The sequence below is a fragment of the Cynoglossus semilaevis genome, chromosome 6 (genome assembly GCF_000523025.1).
Source record: "Cynoglossus semilaevis isolate Cse_v1.0 chromosome 6, Cse_v1.0, whole genome shotgun sequence".
Lineage (NCBI taxonomy): Eukaryota > Metazoa > Chordata > Actinopteri > Pleuronectiformes > Cynoglossidae > Cynoglossus > Cynoglossus semilaevis.
Window position 1 is genome coordinate 10,756,051 of NC_024312.1, and position 19,657 is coordinate 10,775,707.

The window sequence follows — 19,657 nt, forward strand, 5'->3', positions numbered from 1 at the left end:
TATATGTATACTTTATATATATATATATATATATACACACACACACATACATATATACACACACACATACATATATACATACAGTATATATACACACACACACATATATATATGTGTGTGTGTGTGTGTACTTTTCTGCTGGCATCAGTGAAACTCTCTGCTGACCTGGTATCCATCAATATTGCCCTGTGGGAGGGTCAGCCACCACACGATGGCCTCTGTGGCGGAGAGAGCTTTGCCGTCAACGCTTGCAGGCGCCTCAGATGGAACTGGGACAAGAACAGAGTGATGAATAGGTTATGGTGGTGGAAGAGCATCTCAAGGACTTTTACCTCCAGATATAAATCTTGCATTGCGTGCGTAAAACCGAGCAGCTCAGCAGATTTTTTTTTTAAGTGTATACTCTTTAGCATGATATCGACTGGTGCGTCATGCAAACTAATGGATCCATTACCATGATCGTAAAATATATAGTGCTTCCTGTCCTGCATCAATTGGCTTTAGTGATGTCATTTTTTTTACTCAGTGCTGCTTGTTGACCATTCTAGTTCGTGTGGATTTGTTTCAGAGTAAGGAACCAGCGAAGTGAAGAAATCCATCATTTTTATATTTTTCCTGTGAACCACTGTGGCATTTCAACAATCACTGTGAAGTACAAAAACAACAGTGACAACAAGGAGGCACACAGACAAATGATCACACAAACACGGAGGCAGAGTTCTTTGAAGGCTTAGCTATAAATCCAAACAGAGCCGGCACCAAAGTGTGATACCATGGCAACGGGGCATCGCTGTGTGCCAGTGGTTATCGCAACTGTCTGTCAGTGGATGTTAATAAATGGACTAAATGCTTTGCATCCTTGGGCAAATCACCAGCTCTGTGGCTCACGCTGCACAGAGATCATGATAATCCCTCACTAGAGAAGGAGAAAGAGGATAAGATGGGTTTACTTTGAGGGAGCATTAAAATTCCTCTCGACTATACATCAGAACTCTAATACTGTGTAGCTTCTGGTGACAGGCAGCTGACAATAACAGAGGGTTGGCATACTGACTTATTTCTCCTTCTTTAAGATGCCGAGAAATTTAGAAAAGTTCAATCTGTGAGATTACTGTGACAGTCATTGTCCACGCTCTTAACTTCCAAAAGCTTCCAATGTTTTGGCCACATGGTGAAGGTTGAGGTTAACATAAAGCAATTGCTCCAAAACTTTCTCTGCAGCGCCCCCTTTTGTGACCTGACATCATCACTTCCCATTTTGGGAACCACTGCTCTACAGCAGGAACACCACCAGTTCCATAATTCAATCCGCACTCTTTCTTTGGGTTTTTTTTTTGTGAAAACCTTCTGGCTCATGGGCCAAAAAGAGGTCCAATTTGTTGGAATGCATGGACCAGAAGGATTGCTATCAGTCTTTACCATAACTTGTTTGGGTGTTTGGCAAACCTACCTCCCCCTCCCTCCAGAAAATGATGCTAACTTTTCTGTACTTTGTGTGTTGATCAAGCAGTAAACATGGGCTGACTTCTTCATTGTCGCCCCCTAGCTTTGGAGACTACACTGATCTAAACTACTGAGATTCCAAAGACTTTTTTTTTCCAAACACATTTTTCTTTACTGCTGTAAATGTCAAAGTATTAGAGTCCTCCTGATTACTGTAGTTTTCCCGTCCACAGTACTGTAGTTCTGTGTGTCAGTGTGTAACAGGAGCTGAGGAACTCCTCACTGCTTACCATCCTGTGCGGAGTAAATGACCACTGTGACACTGTACGGCCCCTCTCCTTCACTGTTGAATGCTTTGACCTTGACTTGAAACTCGGTCAAAGGGGGGATGGAGGACTCTTTGTGGACGTAGCGGTTGGCCTGTGGGTCAGTCACCGTCACCCTTCTCCACTGGTCATCGTCCTGAGGTTTGAAGGCCACAATGTATCCAAAATTTGGACCGTAGTAGTACCGGGGCTGGACGGGCTGACGATGAAAGGAGACGTTTTACATTTTTTTACATATGCTTCATTCACGGACACATTTCAACCCTGCCATTAAACTCTCACTAATCCAATCCAATTTCACACATCATGTACCATACTTATGCTTGTGCCTTTTATCTAACAGAGCTCAAAAGGCCAAGAGATTTTTTTTTAACTGTTAGTATGAGAACTGCAGTGTTATCTGTATACTGAGTGGTTCAGCCTGGCCAGCTCATCCTTCTTCGCGTGTTCCTATGCCTCATTTCCTCTGCTGGCACTTATCTTTAATCATCTCTCCATATGTCCTGCCAGTCATATCTGCGTCAGCGTCACTGACTCTTTAACACATTGTCTCATTGTCCAGCTGCTCTGGATGTCCATGGCCGTGGCTCAGCCAAGCGAGAGGTAATTTAGCCATGAATGATTTTTTTTATCGATGACTGCAGCAGGGAAATGAAGGATAATGTTTCGGCTCAGTCACCGTTGTTTATTGATCGTGATCGTTATGTTTTTTTCCATCACCTTTGCTTGAAGCTCAGTGATTCTTTTATTCTCTCGTTCGATGCTACGTTTCAGCTTAGCTTTTTGTCTTGTATCCTTTTGACCCCCGTGTCCTGTGAGAAGTGCAGACCTACCGTCCACGTGATGGTCAGCTCTCTGCTCGTTCCTCCGCCCCCACTGACGTCCGAGGGCGCCACCACAGGAACTACGAACAGACAGCAAGAGTGCAACTTTGAGCCCACATTCCAGAAGGCCACAGAAGGGGAGCCAAGCCACACATGCTGTGACCGATCGCTGGCTGAACTACTGACATGTCCCTGCTCCGCAAGTACAGTATCAATGTCCCCACAGATGCCAACTGCAACACCTTAATGCTCCTGCGGGAACCCAGAGCCCAGAGTCTAGAACGGTAATGACTTTTAAGAGAGGTTACTGGAGGCCTGTGATTTCTGTTTGGTAATTGAAATATAGCGTATGGTTTCAGCAAAGTGCTCATTTGTGGAGGTTTGTGTGGGGAGTTTGGCAGGGAGCTGCTGCTCTATGAAGTGCATCATAATAGTATCTCTGTGGGCCACTGCTGCAGCACTTCTTCACATAAGTAAACACTGCCACAATAGAATGACGCTGAACAAATGGTACAATGGAAAAGCTGGACTGCACGCCTGCTTTTCCATGACTTTTCAAAACACAGAGTCAAATAAACACAGCCAACCACAGGCCGACGCCAGGACAGAGTTCCTTACCTGCTTCCAGGGTTTGGACTTTAGGGGAGGGGATGCTGGGCTCTCCCGTCCCCAGAGTGTTGGTGGCTATTACTCTGAACTCGTACTCGGTCCAAGGGAACAGATCCACCACTGTAGCCGTCTCTGAATTCCCTTCTACAATCGCAGGGGCTGAAGAGAAATGGATGCATATGCTGTAGATCAGGGGGGTCACTGACCTTATTGAAACTGAGAGCTACTTCAAGGGCACTTGTTTGATACAGACATCCTAAACAATGTAATAATAATTAGTTCAGGGACATATAGTAGTAGACACTCCTCTTACCATGGTCATGGCACCCATTTGAATATCATTGCAAGTAGAACTGATTCAAAAAGCACAGTAAGAGTACAATTTTTGACCCTCTTGTTGACTAGTTTTATTTTAAGAAAATACCCTGGGGTCTACATTAAGTAGCTCATTGAGGCCACCAGATACCTCCGGGGCACCACGTTGGTGACCCCTGCTGTAGATTTTCAAAATTTGAAAAAAAAAAGGTGAATAACGGAGCAGTTGTTAGATGTATTTCAGCAAAACATCTTAAAAGTAAATATTCCAGCGGCCTCACATGTAGTGGCATTCTTCCAGGAATCCTTCACCAGAGAATCCCTGTACTGGATGGTGTATTTGGAGATGGGGCTGTGGTTATCTGCTCCGCGGCTCCACTGCAGCGTCACACTCCTGTCAGTTTTGTCTATCACTCTCACCCCACCTGGAGCGCCGGGGGGACCTGGGGTCGGAGAGAGATATAAAACAATATCTGTGAGTATCGTTAGATTGGTGGGGTTTTTTTTCTTCTTTGTAGAAATGTTTAAATATCAGCGCAGTGTCATTAACACAGTTTAACCAATGGAAGACTTATGGTTCACTTCGCCGTTAGCAGCCTTAAGTTTGTCAGAATGATGGATCAGAGCATTTCAGCTTCGACTCGCTCGTAAATTACACAATGCATAAAGTACAGATGACGGAAAAAACTTTTAATTTAATGTCTGTCTGAGTTCTCCGGTTTTTTTCCCCACTCTTGCTCTGCAGCCTTAAAATAATATTTCATTAATTCCACGCTGTTTTACTGTTGGCGTTATAATTTACATCCTCTGAGGTCAGCTAGGTTCACTTCTCCAAGTCATTAATATCAGTCTGAAAAGGAAGTAACAGAAAATAACTGGCAAAGTAGAGTGGGTATACTTCACTGCAGCAGGACTGTATGCATATTGAGTCCTTAGTCCAGCATGATTATATATTACCGTATATAATGTCATAAAGTAGTTAAGTGATATTATGGTTTAAGAGTATACTTCTAAGAAAACAGAAGTGTACTATACCAGATACTATACATTTTGGACACGCAGATGGTTCATTAATTTAGAATTATTTTTCAGTACAACAGTGACAGTGATGTACTGTACAGGTGGCTCATCTTGTAAAATGCACTTTTTTTAAGTTTTCCAGCTACTTAAAAGGCATTTAAAATTTGTTATAGTACTTCTTTTTTTTTTCTAAAGTAGAATCATTTTTTACTGTATATGGGCCCACATCTCACTCTGCGGATCAGCTGAGCTAAAGGACCTGTTCAATCAGAATCCGAATCAGAATGACTTTACTGATCACCAGAGGGAAAACCCTTCAAGTTAAAAAAGCCTAAGGAATAAATCTACAGCATTGTCTAAAATCTATAAATTAAAATGTCCCTAAAACCCAGGATGGCTGGAAGAGTTATGACTGATAAATATATGTGCTTCAAATACTAAAACTGTAATACACTGCACTAAAGGGAGTTAAAAGTATGTGTTAGAACTTGACTAAAACTACAATACTACAAGTACAAAGCTTCCTTTTTTTTCCAAAACTGATAAAGTACCAATCCTTAGGAACAGTTTCCCTGATTCAGAACTTGTTATAATAACACAGACAAACTTCAACAATGTGTCTCTGACTGTATCAATATTCTACATAAACACAGCCGTCATATAAAAACAACTCTTCTCTTCATCTACTGAAAACAAGCTACAGGTGCAGAGGAGTGTTTGACTGTGTTTGTACTGTGTCCTGCAGCAGACCTCATCAACTGGGATAAAAACACGTCTTTCATCCTTCCCTCACTGTCGTGGTGTGGACTGCTGGCATTTAGCACTCCATTAGGAGTGGCCCAGAGATTGTGTTTTGGTTTGACTGCAGTAGCAGCAGCAGCATTAGCAGCACCCAGGAAACAACAGGGATCAGTGGCAACTTCACGGCTGCTCTTAGGTTCCTGTCTAAAAAGCTTCTTTGTCCGTCAGCACCGGGGCTGAGTGAGGACCTGAGGGGAGGGGCTGTAAGGCAAGCTCTCACTCACCAGGCAGTGGAGGGTGAAAACAAAACCTGGTGAATCATCCAGGAGGGGGGGCAAAGTAAAAGACAGCCCACTGCAGAAGCACGGCTGTGTTTGTTTTGATGATATCTGCCTGTTGCAGAAAGAACAAGTACAGCAATCAACAGCCGTCTGAATACTGTCATTGTGCTGAGAGGGAAACCTCTAATGGCTAGAGATGGTTAGAGATAACATGTTGACTTTGTTGCTCTAAGTTCTAGTCACCTGGAAACATTAGTAGAAAACCTAAGAAGGTATTTGGACATTTTTAGGTAATATAACACACACCTAGCAATAGCACCATGCCCCCAAGGGGGCCGCATACCTCCAGTTTGAAACCACTGGTGACACTTTTGTCTTTGCTTTTCTGTTTTCACCCTGGTTCACATGAACCTCGGAGTTGACAGACTATCCTGCAAATCCTTCACCGTTCTGCCCACTCACAGGAGATTTACTAATGTCATACAGTAGTCCACAGTCACTTTCTGCTGCTTTCATACCTAAACACACACACACACACACACACGCACAAACCCCAGCTGTACATAATGGTCTGATAATAACAGTTGTAAAAACTAATGACTAATTTGCAAATATTTTTCTGACAGCCCGTGTAAATCTTCAGGAAGACATCCTGTTCTTAGCCCAACTGAACACATATAATTAAATCTGCGGGAAATTGACTTTGTTCTTCATGAAAAAACAAACTTTTCCCCCCTCTCCAACACAAAGATAATACACTGATGGCATTTATCTACGAGTCTTCACGTCTTTCGTTCAGATTTGTTGGGTTCATTTATTAAACAACTGACAAAAGCATCGCTCAATAAACACCATCTTCCTTTGTGGATCTTTGCCTTTCTCGAGGTTCTAGTTTAAATATTTACTGTGAACTGTAGTGAGAGTGAGTGTTGATGGTTGCCCTGTTAGCAATTAATTTAAAAAAATGTATACCCTGGTCATGCTTGAAAAAAATACATACATACACATACTGTATAATTCACACTGTACTGTTTGTCGTCCGTTACCACTCACCCCTGACGACCAGCTGGGCCGAGGCAGTGATGTTGTCCACGGGCGTCTGTGCGGTGCAGGTATAGCGCCCAGCATGCCTCAACTGCGCGTCTTTAATCAACAACTCGCCATTGGAGCTCCCGTTCTGCAGGAAACAATAGAAGAAGTCAAAGGTCAAGGAAAACATGGTACAAACTCAAAGTTAACAGTAACAAAAATGACAGGCAGTCAACACATTTTAGAGCAGAACTGAAGCCTCACCCCGAAATAGCTAATTACTAGGGCTTCAGCTGAGAAGAGTGCCACCTTTAATGTCAAGGTCGCCAGAGTGTTAACTAAAGACAACATTGTCAATGTAGGGTGGTAAATGTTCACCACATTAACATCACTACACATGACCACTAGCACATCAACACCAATGGTCTGAAACATTCCACATATAGAACCAAACAGTGGGCTCTCGTCAGTCACAATTACAGTATGGATTTGACTGTTGGGCAGTGAGTGACGAAGACAAAATTCTTACCATTAGTTTCTGGTCAGAGCTGCACTGACAGAAATAGTCAAGTATAATGGGTGTTTTGTGGAAACCCGTGTTAAGAGTGATATACAATGGACAATTACAGTCAGGGGAAAATGTGGAATGGATCTGAGAGAGTCTAATTCGTTTAAGGCTGAAAGTACTTTTCCATTTAAGGCATTACGCAGCAATGACATCAACAAAACCTCAAATATGATTTGACATAAATATAGCGCAGCAGAGCTAAAGGTCTGGGAGGAAAGGCTGAGGGGAGTGTAGGTATTTTATTATAATTGTACACACACATATAGAGAGAGATATATAGAGACATATATACACACACATATATATACAGATATATATATACACATATATATATATATACATATATATATACACATATACATACATATACATATATATATTTGTATGGGTTATTTTTTCCCGACCGCAGCGTCTCACCTGTATGCGTTCATAATGTTGCCGGTTCTTGTGAAGGTCGATGACTCGACCGTCCAGTGCCCAGATGAAGGTGATGTCCAACGAGGAGTCATGTGACGCTGTACACTGCATCCAGGCGTTTTCACCCACTTTAACATCTGCATTGGACGGAGCCAAGGTGATCTTTGTGGACTCTGGAGATAAAGAGCCAGAGAGACGAGAACATCAGCCACATCAGCAGGATCTCAAACATAAGGTCAGAGCTTGGAATCGCTGTAATTCGTCAATGTGCACTAATCACCAGTAGAGGGCAGAAAAGAGCTGTGCATCCAGCCTCGTCGCAACTGAATAGAAAAACTAAAACATGTTTGACAGCTTAGATTGTCTGACATGAAGGAAAATCCAAACCAATCTTTTTTTCCCTCCCACTGTCCCAGCGTGATAGACAGTGTTGTGATAATCAGACTATCTCAACACGCTCATAACTTAAGTCCAGTTTTCATCAAACCCAGCCGAGGTCTCCTCACGTCCTTGACATCACGGACAAACTTCATGTCCACCAGTCCTCTCTTATATGCTGTCACTCTGTTGGAGGGACATAATTTAAAAAGATGCCTGAAGTTTAAGACCCTCCTCTAAAGTCGGACAGAGAGATGTTGGCAAAGGCCGACAGGAGTCAAGGTCACACCGGCTCTACTCTAACAAACATTTAAAATGTCTGCAAACGGTTTGATAATGATGGAAAAGTAAGAAAGGAAAAAAAATGTCAGTGCTTCTTTTGGTTCAATCCCAGGCTTTCTGATTGGAGGGATTAAAGACTTAGCTGCAGAACATGATGATTAAGAGTTTGATTTGGAATAAATCTTCATCTGAAACTCACCTGTGACCAACAGAGAGCCTGTGCTGTTGGCTTTGCCCCGGTCATTCTCAGCAAAGCAGGTGTAGCTGCCCTGGTCTGCTGGTGTCACGTTGAGGATCTCCAAGCTGCCGTCCTCCCAGACGAACACCCTGAGAAACCAGAATGAATTCTTCATACAGCACTGAAAGATGCCTCTGTGTGCTATCAAATATTGAGTGGAATCAGAGGGGTCAAAAGTCCAGCATGCAGTTTTAGTAGATGATGAAAAATGATGCAAGAGAGTTCTTTCTTTATAAATGGCTGCCAATGAGCCAGTACATAATGTATGTGGTTTGGCACGAAAAAGAAATATATGAAAGGAAGTAGGCCTGAAGAAATATTAAATGGTGCTTTGATTCATTTCAGTCAGCATATTTAATATTCATGCATTAAAAAGAACATCCCGCCAGCTGCTCCGTCACTGCTGCACACTCTCCCTGGTACAAACAGAAGCCACAGACAGCATCATATGCTGCACAGTTGATTTGGGTGCTGCACCTCCTCCTCTTTTTGAAACCCACTGTGGGGGTGAGGGTTTGGGGTTCTTTTTTTTTTTGGACTGATGCACAGGATGAGATTTAGACATGCTGTGTGACACCTGAGGAGGAGTCTGAGAAGATGACACTGAAATTCTACTTCAAATATAGGGGGTCCAAATCAGGGTCTTTTTAAGGTGTCTGACCCTGAACTGGTGGAGAGTTGCAGCAGGAGACCCCAACTATACATTTATATTCTATTATATATTGATATATAACTGCATCAGTGTTTTTATGTTAAAGTGTTATCTTGACTAGTAATGACGGATACTATCATGATTAGTCACAATTAAGCACGATTAATCAAGATTTCAATCACAGATTGAAAATATTAACATTTGACCGATCTAATATATATTAAAAAACAACATTTCTCTAAAATTTCTCTCAACATTTTTGAACCCCCCTGCAGTACATCAGCAGACCCTGTAGGGGTCGTTGACTCCCTGTCAAAGACTCTAGGTCTACGGTTCATTTCAATTCCAAGATTCACTTTGTTGCATTTATGCATATAGTAGTACATCCAAATCTAGGATACTAGTCTTGGAGCAGGTATGGCCCAGACGTGTGGCCCAGATGTGTGGCCCAGATGCTCACCTGCTGGAGTTGGACAGCAGCTCCGTGTCTTTGCTCCAGGACAGGGCAGGTTTGGGAGCGGCCTTTGGTCGACATTCAATCACCACCCGACCATTTTTCGCAGCCAGGACTCTCTTTACTGGATTGTGTTCAAATGTTGGAGCACAGGCTGAAGAGAAACACTTTCCATTATTCATGAGAGTAATAGCAAATAATGCACTGGCTGCAGGCCACGCTGAGATTTATGGCACATTTTTATATTCATAAAGAAAGGAAACATATTTGTCTAACATTCTGTGTGAGCACTGCTGCATGACCAGAGGGGGCGCTGTGTGGAAAAACTGCACTTGTCTGTTGTTTTTTTTGACACAGCAATTAATTTCCTAATGAGAATCGTCCTCGTCGGCTCGTAACGCGACCTTTAAAATCTCTGATGCAGCTGTTTGTGCTGTGCTGGAACTCACCAAACACACGCAGCTCTGCGTTGGCATAAATGACTCCATGGCGGTTCTCGGCCATGCACTGGTACATCGCTGAATCATCAAAGGTCAAGCTGCTGAACTTTATCTCTTTATGGTCCACCTGTGGAAAATACCAGGGCAGCGAGGTGAAATATTCATTAAGATACCAATTAACAAAAAAAAAAAAAAGAAACGTACTAAATCATTAATGATTTTTTTTAATGTAAGGTGAGTGGGAGGGAGGGAAAGTTCTATTTCCTGTTCTGTGCTTTCTAATTTTTCCAACTTTCTCCAGTTTTTTTTGTTTGTTTGTTTGTTTCCAGACCTTTCCATGACAGTTGTTTATATGCAGGTTTACACAGCCGCCGCCAGCATCTGCTCCCAAACAGCAGACACTTTCCCCAGACGTGACACATATCTACAGAGCCAGCTCCCTGTCACTACGGTGCCGCTGCAGTAACCTTGAGATACACCCTGGCTCTAAGGGATCTGAGAGCGTTTTCAGGGGGCGGGGTTGTGAGTATTTTTAGCTTTAGCTTAATTGTTCAGATATAGGGCAATAAAAAGTAATGAGCTGGAATATTACTGGTTCTCCGTTCTTCAGCCAGTGGATGCGTGGCTTGGGTATTCCGCTGGCTTTGCAGGACAGCGTGTACTCGCTGTGAAGGTCCATCTCTGTGCTTCTGATGTGCTCCACCCACTCAGGAAAAGCTGCAAAGTGAGAAAATTCCCAGCGTGAAATCTTTGAAAGCTACCGTGGTGGTTGTATTAAGACTAAAGTTATTTTTAAACAGTAATCCAAGGAAAAGAGACTCAGTATTACAGAGGTTAAAGATGACCTTTTGACCTTTACCTTCTACAGTCACACGTGCCGTGTGGAGGTCTTTGCCTCTGGAGTTCACTGCCTCACAGCGGTATGTGCCGCCATCTTCAGGCTGAACGTTGTACAGATGCAGCTGAGCCCCCTCCATCCTCACCTCGTGGTTAACGGGGAGACCACCAGACCTCTTCCAGTTGATCTCAGGGACCGGGCTGACAAAGAAACAGATGAGAGAATTTGTCTCCGCAGCTCAGCTCCTACCTCCATATCTTTACAAAGCATGAAAAAAAAGATTAAGTTTCACACCTTCACTGCCAGAGTGTAGTACTAATACTATTTTGCGTAAAAGAATAGCCTCACAGGAAGGGGAACTGAATTAGTGTACCCACTAATGTGGGCTGGGAAGCTGCTGAGGGTCTCTTTACACGGTCCGTGTGGGCCGGACATGAATAACAAATGTGTGTAAGGTACAACTGGTGTGGGAATGTAACAAGGTTGAAGCTGTATTCTTAGATACTAATGTAAATATATCAATATATGATATATTGTTTTTATATACATACATATATATTTATATACTGTATATACAGTACATAAATACATAAATGTACATAAAACACTTTGAATTTTATCGCTGACACAGATGTAATGTGCCTTACTTTCCCAAAGCGAAGCATTCCAGGGTGATATTCTGCCCCACGAGCGCGGTGACGTCAGGAGACTTAACAATGAGGTCAGCGGGGTATTTTCTGATGGGACCTGAAGGGAACAACGGTAACACAGACTGATGACACAGGTATAAAAACATCTTTGTCAATAGTTCATTTTATGTATATGTATCAAAGCATGAAGATCATTTACAAAGTATTCATGCTTTTTATCTCTTCTAAATTTACCCCAAGGATATTTATTCATGTTTTTATACTCAGGAGTTGAGAAACATATATTGTTATTGTAAAAATCAGAGATGAATAAAAGAACAATAAAGAAATATGGTCTAGAATATTCCCCAGAGTATTATTAGAGATACTACATTCTTGAAAAAAGTGTAGTGTTTTCTGAGACAATTCTTGCGGTATTTTGAATGTGTTACACCGTTTACTTTCTCCGGGTACTTTTGGTTGGACAGTATTTACAAAATGAGGCTGCAGAACATTGTCAAAGTGTGATCATATGTTAATGAACCAAGATGACAAAAAAAAAACAACTTTTTTTCTTAAATGGCATCAACCATGTTCTCAAACCTTTGTTGTTTTTCAAGCTGATAGAACTGATATCTTGATGATTTTTCTGTACATCATTTAATACACAGTTGCACAGTTTTGGCAACAGTTTCCTCACAATAAATGTTCAGTATAAATAAAAACAACAGTCATGTGTAACAAATATGACACACATGATTTTATAAGGTTCACTTCATTTGCTGGTAAAACAAACCCAGTCTGCGTTTATTAAACACCTGTGGATACTTCAGTTATCACATAGAGAGTTCCAAAAATACTGCTGAGGCTCAAACGCTGCAGCTTCTTCTGCTTTGCACTCAATAATTAAACCACCAAGAGTTGAGGCAGAGTCAGCAGGATCTTTAAAAAACAAACATACTGTAGTGAATCCCCTCGGTCGTTTCTCCCAGCGCCACTAGGAGGATCTGGTGTTGAGTTTCTGTTTGCATTCTTTCCTTTTTATTCTTATTCTTCTTTTGCAGGTGGTAGAGAATGTTGCGTCAGTAGGAGAATAAAGAAAACTGCACTTCCGACTGAGCTGCTGCTACACTCACACTGCACTTATGGAAACACCTACAGGAAACATCAAGGGTGAGGAGCAACGGCAGTTTGAATCTCTGTTCATAGGAACACCAAACCTTCATTACCTTCACACAGAGAGAAACAAAAAATAAATCAGTGGAGATAAAAAAAAAGGTAAAAAGAAGTCAATTACTCACGTTCAGTTTGAGGCATGAGTGGGATGTAGTTGGAGAAAACGCTCTTTGAAATCGAAGGGCTGGATGCGATGCAGGAGTAGTTTCCCGTGTCGGAGGAGTCGACCTTGGAGATGTAGAGGTTACCGTTGGACTGGGACACGTAGCGCCTCTTGTCCAGCGGGATGAAGGTGGGGAATTCATTGAGGATCCATCGGAATGACAGCTCGGCTGTGGAGAAAAGAGAGAAAAGAAACAAAGTCAGCTGTCAATCAAGAAACGGTTGAAGCTTCGGAGAAAGTCAAACAGATTCAGAACGAGACTCGATCTACTTTAAATAACTATGGAGCCTGCAGAATAAATACCACAGCCTGTGTCTGTGAAAGACAATCGTATTATTCAAGCATGTATTGACCTTTTAGATGAGTAATTATTCTTTTATGGGTTTTATATCTGAGAGTGACTGTGGTCACAGTGGTGTAATTGTTATACAGTGGGAAGATCATTAAATGATCTCAGACTGTTGATATGCATTAATACAATATGTCTGAGAATCACGGCTGCATAGAGGAGCTAATGGAATAATGAGAGGAAGATATGGACCGGATGAAAACATTTTTAAAATAGTTCACACCAACCACAGAGTAAATTAAATCACAGTAAAGAAAAAGTTCATTAGTTAACTGTCTCATTATTTATACTGTGGAAGTAATTAAAACGAGCATTTACATTTCAATGCATCTTGGAAAGTTTGCGGTGTAGTTAATAATTGTGGATGAATACATTATCCAGTTACACACTGTGGAGAAGTCTGCATGAAAGTCCATTACTAACAGAAACATCCAGCTGTTGTACACTGTACCTGGGTAGTGTGGAGGAGGAGCACACAGGAGCACGGCTCCCTGTCCCTCCTTGACTTTTACAATCTCCCTCTCCTCTGAGGAGAAGAGATCGAGATCTAGGAGAGACAGAGGGACAGAGACACGACTGTGGGACAAAGGTCATCAGAAGTTCATATTTGAATATCTCTGAGTTCTATAAATTTGTGAATTATTGAGATGTGTGACATTTGGCCAGGTTTTCTAACCCCCTAAACTGACAGTGTCAAACTCCTGGCCCGGGGGTAACTCCTGGGCCATGAACCCCTGACATCTGACCTGTTTTTTTCCCCGTTTTTTTCAATTGGTCATTTAACAAGTAATACTAATATTAGTTGTGTGAAAGTAAAACTGAATTATTTGTCATTGTGACACACAATCCACTGCACACAGTGAAAATACATACATACATACATATAGACCTGGAAAAATATATTTCAGCTTAAAAACTGATTTAAAAAAAAGTTTTCCTGTAAACGTTCACTTAAGCCAAAAGATTTTTTATTACCCATAATATGGACCCTAGAGGAAAAATGAAAAAATGCACAATTCACATTATGCCTTATGTAAACACATGTTAAATGCATGGAGGTAGAGCTGCAGGGCATTTCCATGTCATGCTTGCCTAATACTCTACATTAGTGCAGCATGAGTCAGTTCACATCTGCCCCACTTACATCCAAACTGCACTGAAGCCTTTTGGCTGACGACGGTGCCAAACATGTTTGAAGCCATGCAGGAGTAATTTCCTTCATGTGTGCTTTTTATGGGGTTGTTGATGACCAGGCTGCCTCCGACCAAGCTGTAGTGGCTTCCTTCATCATTGACGTCAATCTCCATATTGTTCACTTTCCATCTGAAGAGTAAAATATTTTAGTTTTAGTCACAATACTGCAAGGTCAGAGAAGGAAAACAAACAAACAAAAACGAAAAACAAGAGAAGAAATCAGCATTTAACCTCAAATGCTTGCAACATATTATATTAGGTATCTGTAACTGGCAACCCAAAACATTGCAGTATTTAAAAATGCACCTGCCATTAGTCCTAGTGCTCAATAGGCAGCAGTGGATCATGAGTGATGGTAGATCAAGAGCAAACACATTTTAAATAATTAAAAACATAAAGCTATTTCCATTTTCAGATGCTAATCACTTGGACTACAACAGTGACCTTTAGGACATTGAACCATATTATGCCATGCAGCAGCTAGATGCATGTGAACGTATCATGTAAATGTCTGAGCCAAGGAAACTGTGGCCACCCCTGCTGGGGAGTTTCTTCTACCACACATCTGCTATTCTCACTGTGATGCTGCCAGCACAGCTGCCTGGAGCAGCTCGGCTCAAACATTGGCCCAGGGACACATCAGCATGTGTCTAGCAGCCCCCATTCAAAAAAATTCAACTGCAGCTCCTGAACCAGAGCCACAAACAGTACCAGACTCTGCTGAGACCAAATTGACCTAAAGAGTATAAGGTAGTGAGGAGCAGCGGAGGTCATAACTAACTCCTTTCTGACATGTTATTCCCAGCTGTGTGGCAGTAAAATTGATTTGGAGGTTGCACAGTAATGTCATTTACATACATTTACATGGAAATTGGAAGGGATGGTGCAAATGCTTCAAATTAGGAGGCAGAACTTGAGGAGGAGGCTGGATGATTATGACGGTTGTGCCAAAACTGCAGGAGTTTTTTTTTAATCTGTTATTAAAGGTCTCGAATGTGGCACAGTTTTGCATTTAGAGTATAAATATTCTCAGTGAGCGAAGAAAAATACACTGTTAAATGTGATGATCGGTGCAGATTCCGAAACAGCACTAATGTAAAATGCACCGCGTTAACAAAAGTAAAAACCTCCCTGTGGCCGTGCTGTTAAAAGACAAAAATATGAGAAACACAGAGGGTAGTGATGAGTGAGGCCTTATGGGAAACATATGTTACTTGTATGTAGCAGGTGGATTGGCACGAGCGCGGCAGTTTAGGGTGATTTTAGCCTCAGGCGACTCCTCGGGGTAGATGGTATCCACCGGCTGCTCCTCAAATACTGGCCCGAAACCTGCGGCTTCATCTGTCAACAACAAGCAAACAAGAGCAGGGTAAATGAAAACAAGCCGCGTCTAGTCTAACTAACAAACAGGAAATACGGTGGATGTCGAGGAGTTTACCATCTGCCTGACAGTTCTGGGTTAGATTCATCAAAAATGGAGACAGCTGGGCTTGGATGTGGCACGCACTACACACATACAGCCTGGATTGTTAGCGTACTGCAGGCACTGAGGAGCAGTGCTGTGAAAGCACAGCACACGTCACACGTTTTGTGTGTCTTTTATTTCTGTAGTATAGTATTTCTGTTATTCCCGGTCCCTAATTTAATCCTGTAATCTGCACCAAATTATCCTTAAAGCTTGGATACAGATAAAATAAATACATTTATATATAGATTTTTTTTATCTCAGGTGCCATCATTCATCTGTAATAATAATAATAATATATAATATAATACCATAAACTAATACAAATGGTCTCCTCCACCATTGTACCATCAACACAATGGTACAAATGGGAGAAAGTGCTCATTAAAGCATATTATGAGCTTAGGCGAGAATGGAAAAAAAAAAAAAAAAACAATGTGGAGTCATGAATAAGCAATAATGTGTTCTCAACAGATGATAATTCCCTCTGAAAACAGCCAGGCTGACAGATCAATAGGTAGAAGCTCTCCGTCTCTGTCTGTCTGGGAGTTTCTGCCGTTGTTTGTCATTATTCAGACCCGATATATCTATAATTTATTTGCAGATTCGCGATCCTTACAATTTGTACAGAACTTTTCTTATTTCATCATTTCACCACCGACCCGTGAGCTCTGCTGTGTACATGGCAGTGTGATAAGCTATTCTTGTACAATAGTCGGTGATTTAAAAAAAAAGCAAACCCATTTCAGCAGTAAAACCTGCAAGTTCTGCCATCAACACAGACAAACTGTTCATTTTGTCAACCTGTCATCCCTTGTGTTTATTTGCATCCTTGAATTTTCGTAGTGTGCTGTTTTGTCCGATTATTATGTTTTGTGTTTGTGTTTGCAGCTCGCTTTTTCTGTCCTGTAGGTGGTGCTAATTACACATTTATAAACCCTGTACTATGACAAGTTTTATTTTGTTTGTGGTTCGATGGTACAGCGTTTAGCTCTTTAGCTAACTGCTAACAGAGCAGCATTGTGAGCAACAGAAAAACAGCCATAATTAAGACCTTGCTTATAAACAAATAGCTTTTATGAGCCACTAAAATGACTGGGGGAATTCATTTTAAATGTTTCTCTCTGTTGTTTTGTTGGGGCAGCGTGCATAATTTAACTGCTAAGAGATGCCAGTTTAAAAGAACTGACATAATAGGCCAGTAACTAAGAACTAACTAGAACTGCACTGTCACACCAATCTGACTATAAATATATGGAGTCAGTGTGCTAATTGGTATTTACTATACAATCATACAACTATACAACTATACTATACAACTATACAATTCATGATTTTGTTTGCTTTTCTTTCAGCAGCATTGTAACAGCAACGCTGCTGTTTTTTTCCACCTTCGACTGCAACATGATCTTGTTGACACACTCGCAGAGGCCGAATCTGAGGTGGAAAAAAACCCCACTGAGATCAGGAAAGTGACAGCGTGAACTCTGTTTTCCTCCTAGTTAATTAGCTAAAACTGCTAAATTATTGTTGTCAGTCACACCCAACTGCTTTCAGACACCTCTCCACACTCATTTACTGGACGATTGCGTAAATAGATATATATATATATATCATATATCTATGGCTTTTACTTCCACAGCCAAGGGAGAAAATAAAGTATAAGGAGACACAATCCACTCACTCTACACCACCACCGCCAACTATGTCCAAGTGTTGACACAAAGATAAATCAGGATACTGTAGATTAATGCTGGCTGGAAGTTATCCAAACATACTGGATGTGGGGGCTGAGGGAATGTTGCTAATTAAATAAAAAGCTACATTCTGAGCACAAGATGGAAACACAGAAGAATTGCTACAAAAAACTGGACTATTCTCCAGTGTTGCCAAACGTATGATAATGTTATCATCTGTATGACCAAATAAACGCTGTAAAATCCCATAAGGAAGCTAATGTGAGTCCTTCATCGCATAGCTGAGTCAGTTCATGAGCACAACAGGACATGTGTTTATAGCAAATCTATCCACGACTTGGAGGATAACAGAGGCAGACGACCTAAATAATGATTGGCAAGCATCGTGTTTTATAGGCAAAATCATGTTATGGGGTGATAAGTTATGATAGCTACGGCTGAAATCGACACGTTTTAATATTAGTTTTAATTAATAACTTAGCACATTTGACGTATGGGCAGAAAGATCTAATCAAACATGCAGATGATCTTCTTCTTCTTCTATATCATCTTCTATTTGGCAGAGCCACTGTCTCTAAACCATACATCACAGCATGTCTCACTGCCGTCATTACTGTCTTAATCAAGTACATAGTTGACATGCCTATTATTTGCACACAGTGGGAGGAGCAATAGCATCTCGTCCATTGGAGAGATGCCATTGTAAGCTTCAACATCATCATAACAATTGTGATTAATCATGATTAATCATCACAATTACGCTGTGATTAATCTGAGTAACAGTTTGAATCAATCGACACCTCCAGTAATAACGTGTTATTTAAGCATCAGAATGATGCTCCAAAATACCCACGAACGTTTTAGACTGTAGGAAACTTCATCTTTTCATATCTAGCTTCACAGACCTTTTCATACTAAAACTGTTTTATCATTGGTGTCATATTACAAACCAAAAATAAACCAAATTTTTCTGTAAATAAGAGATGAGCTGGAGGAGAAACCATGCATTGCTTCTAAAATACTACTAAAATAACATCTTGGAGCTGGTAATGTAGCAATCCTGCGCTTATACTGTGGGATCTGACAGATGGTGGAGGAGTGTGTTAAAACAGACCACACACGTTTCTTAGATTCCCTCTGTAACACTTCCTCTCTCCGTTCCTGAGTCTCTCCAAGGTTCCTTCAACCCCTTTTCATTTGTCTCACTTAAATGCAGCTGTCACACTGGGCCCCTCAAACTTTACACTCACACACTTTCCTACAGGACTTTTTTAATGATTACTGCAGGACATATTTGGTCTGTAAGGACGCCTGTTCCTCCAGTGTGTTATATATTCCCCAAAACACACCCACACACATACTCTTTTCACAGTGATATGGTTTTATTTAGTTTGTATTGCGCTTCCATTCGTTTGGATAGGTGTTAGCTAATGCCGTTCGCTAGCATGATGCAGTTCCGGTTGTGCAAATACATTAAGATTTGTTGTAAATACACACACACACACACACACACACACACACAAAACAGCTATGTATTTTAGCATTTTAGCCTCTCAGAGTAGTTCCACCTTATTCATATTCCTCTGCCCTTGTTTTTATGAAGTCTATGACTTTAGCTTTACTAACGACAGCCCAAACAAACCGTTAGCTTCTACTGTAATATGGTGGGCGCTCCGTGCTATGCTTAATGCTTGAATACACAAGTTCATCTTTTTATGCTACAAGGCCATGTTTTATATAATATAACGTAAATACAGTAGTGTACTTTCACAACAGTAGACTGCTGTGAAAGTACAACATTTGACCAAGTTACGATCTGTGAATATTGTACTAAGCCACGTACGTAGTACAGCCTTGGTCTGTCCGTGAACATCAGCCTTTTGGACGAGTTAAGTGACTCATATATTTTTTCTACTTTCGACTCTCTCGACTCAGCCTTTAGCTCAGTGCTTTTATCCATTATTGAACTGCTGTGTAAACCTTTTCCTTTGTTTATACCCCTACCTTTTTCTTTTTAAATCAATGACTGTTTCTTCTTCTTTTCATCCCTTATCTGTGTTTCTCTCCCAGGTTCTCATTTTCTCTAAATCACACCCCTTCTCCCCCGTTTCCTCTGTTGGCACTGCTAC

At 41.2% G+C, this 19,657-nt stretch overlaps 1 protein-coding gene across 3 annotated transcripts in view; it reads right to left on the reverse strand.

Annotated features, from left to right (window-relative positions):
* Positions 1 to 19,657, reverse strand: part of cntn1a (contactin 1a) — an 82,250-nt gene that overhangs the window by 7,665 nt on the left and 54,928 nt on the right. For all 3 annotated transcript variants that reach the window (XM_008311934.3, XM_017033155.2, XM_025056192.1), the window contains 17 exons: positions 15,581 to 15,707; positions 14,317 to 14,495; positions 13,624 to 13,719; positions 12,786 to 12,992; positions 11,503 to 11,602; positions 10,877 to 11,055; positions 10,610 to 10,734; positions 10,027 to 10,144; positions 9,584 to 9,731; positions 8,433 to 8,560; positions 7,574 to 7,746; positions 6,613 to 6,736; positions 3,799 to 3,960; positions 3,212 to 3,361; positions 2,603 to 2,673; positions 1,734 to 1,968; positions 166 to 269 (listed from right to left, as the gene is read on the reverse strand). In XM_008311934.3, the coding sequence (XP_008310156.1) occupies positions 166 to 269; positions 1,734 to 1,968; positions 2,603 to 2,673; positions 3,212 to 3,361; positions 3,799 to 3,960; positions 6,613 to 6,736; positions 7,574 to 7,746; positions 8,433 to 8,560; positions 9,584 to 9,731; positions 10,027 to 10,144; positions 10,610 to 10,734; positions 10,877 to 11,055; positions 11,503 to 11,602; positions 12,786 to 12,992; positions 13,624 to 13,719; positions 14,317 to 14,495; positions 15,581 to 15,707 (2,426 nt within the window). The remainder of the gene's footprint in view (positions 1 to 165; positions 270 to 1,733; positions 1,969 to 2,602; positions 2,674 to 3,211; positions 3,362 to 3,798; positions 3,961 to 6,612; positions 6,737 to 7,573; positions 7,747 to 8,432; positions 8,561 to 9,583; positions 9,732 to 10,026; positions 10,145 to 10,609; positions 10,735 to 10,876; positions 11,056 to 11,502; positions 11,603 to 12,785; positions 12,993 to 13,623; positions 13,720 to 14,316; positions 14,496 to 15,580; positions 15,708 to 19,657) is intronic.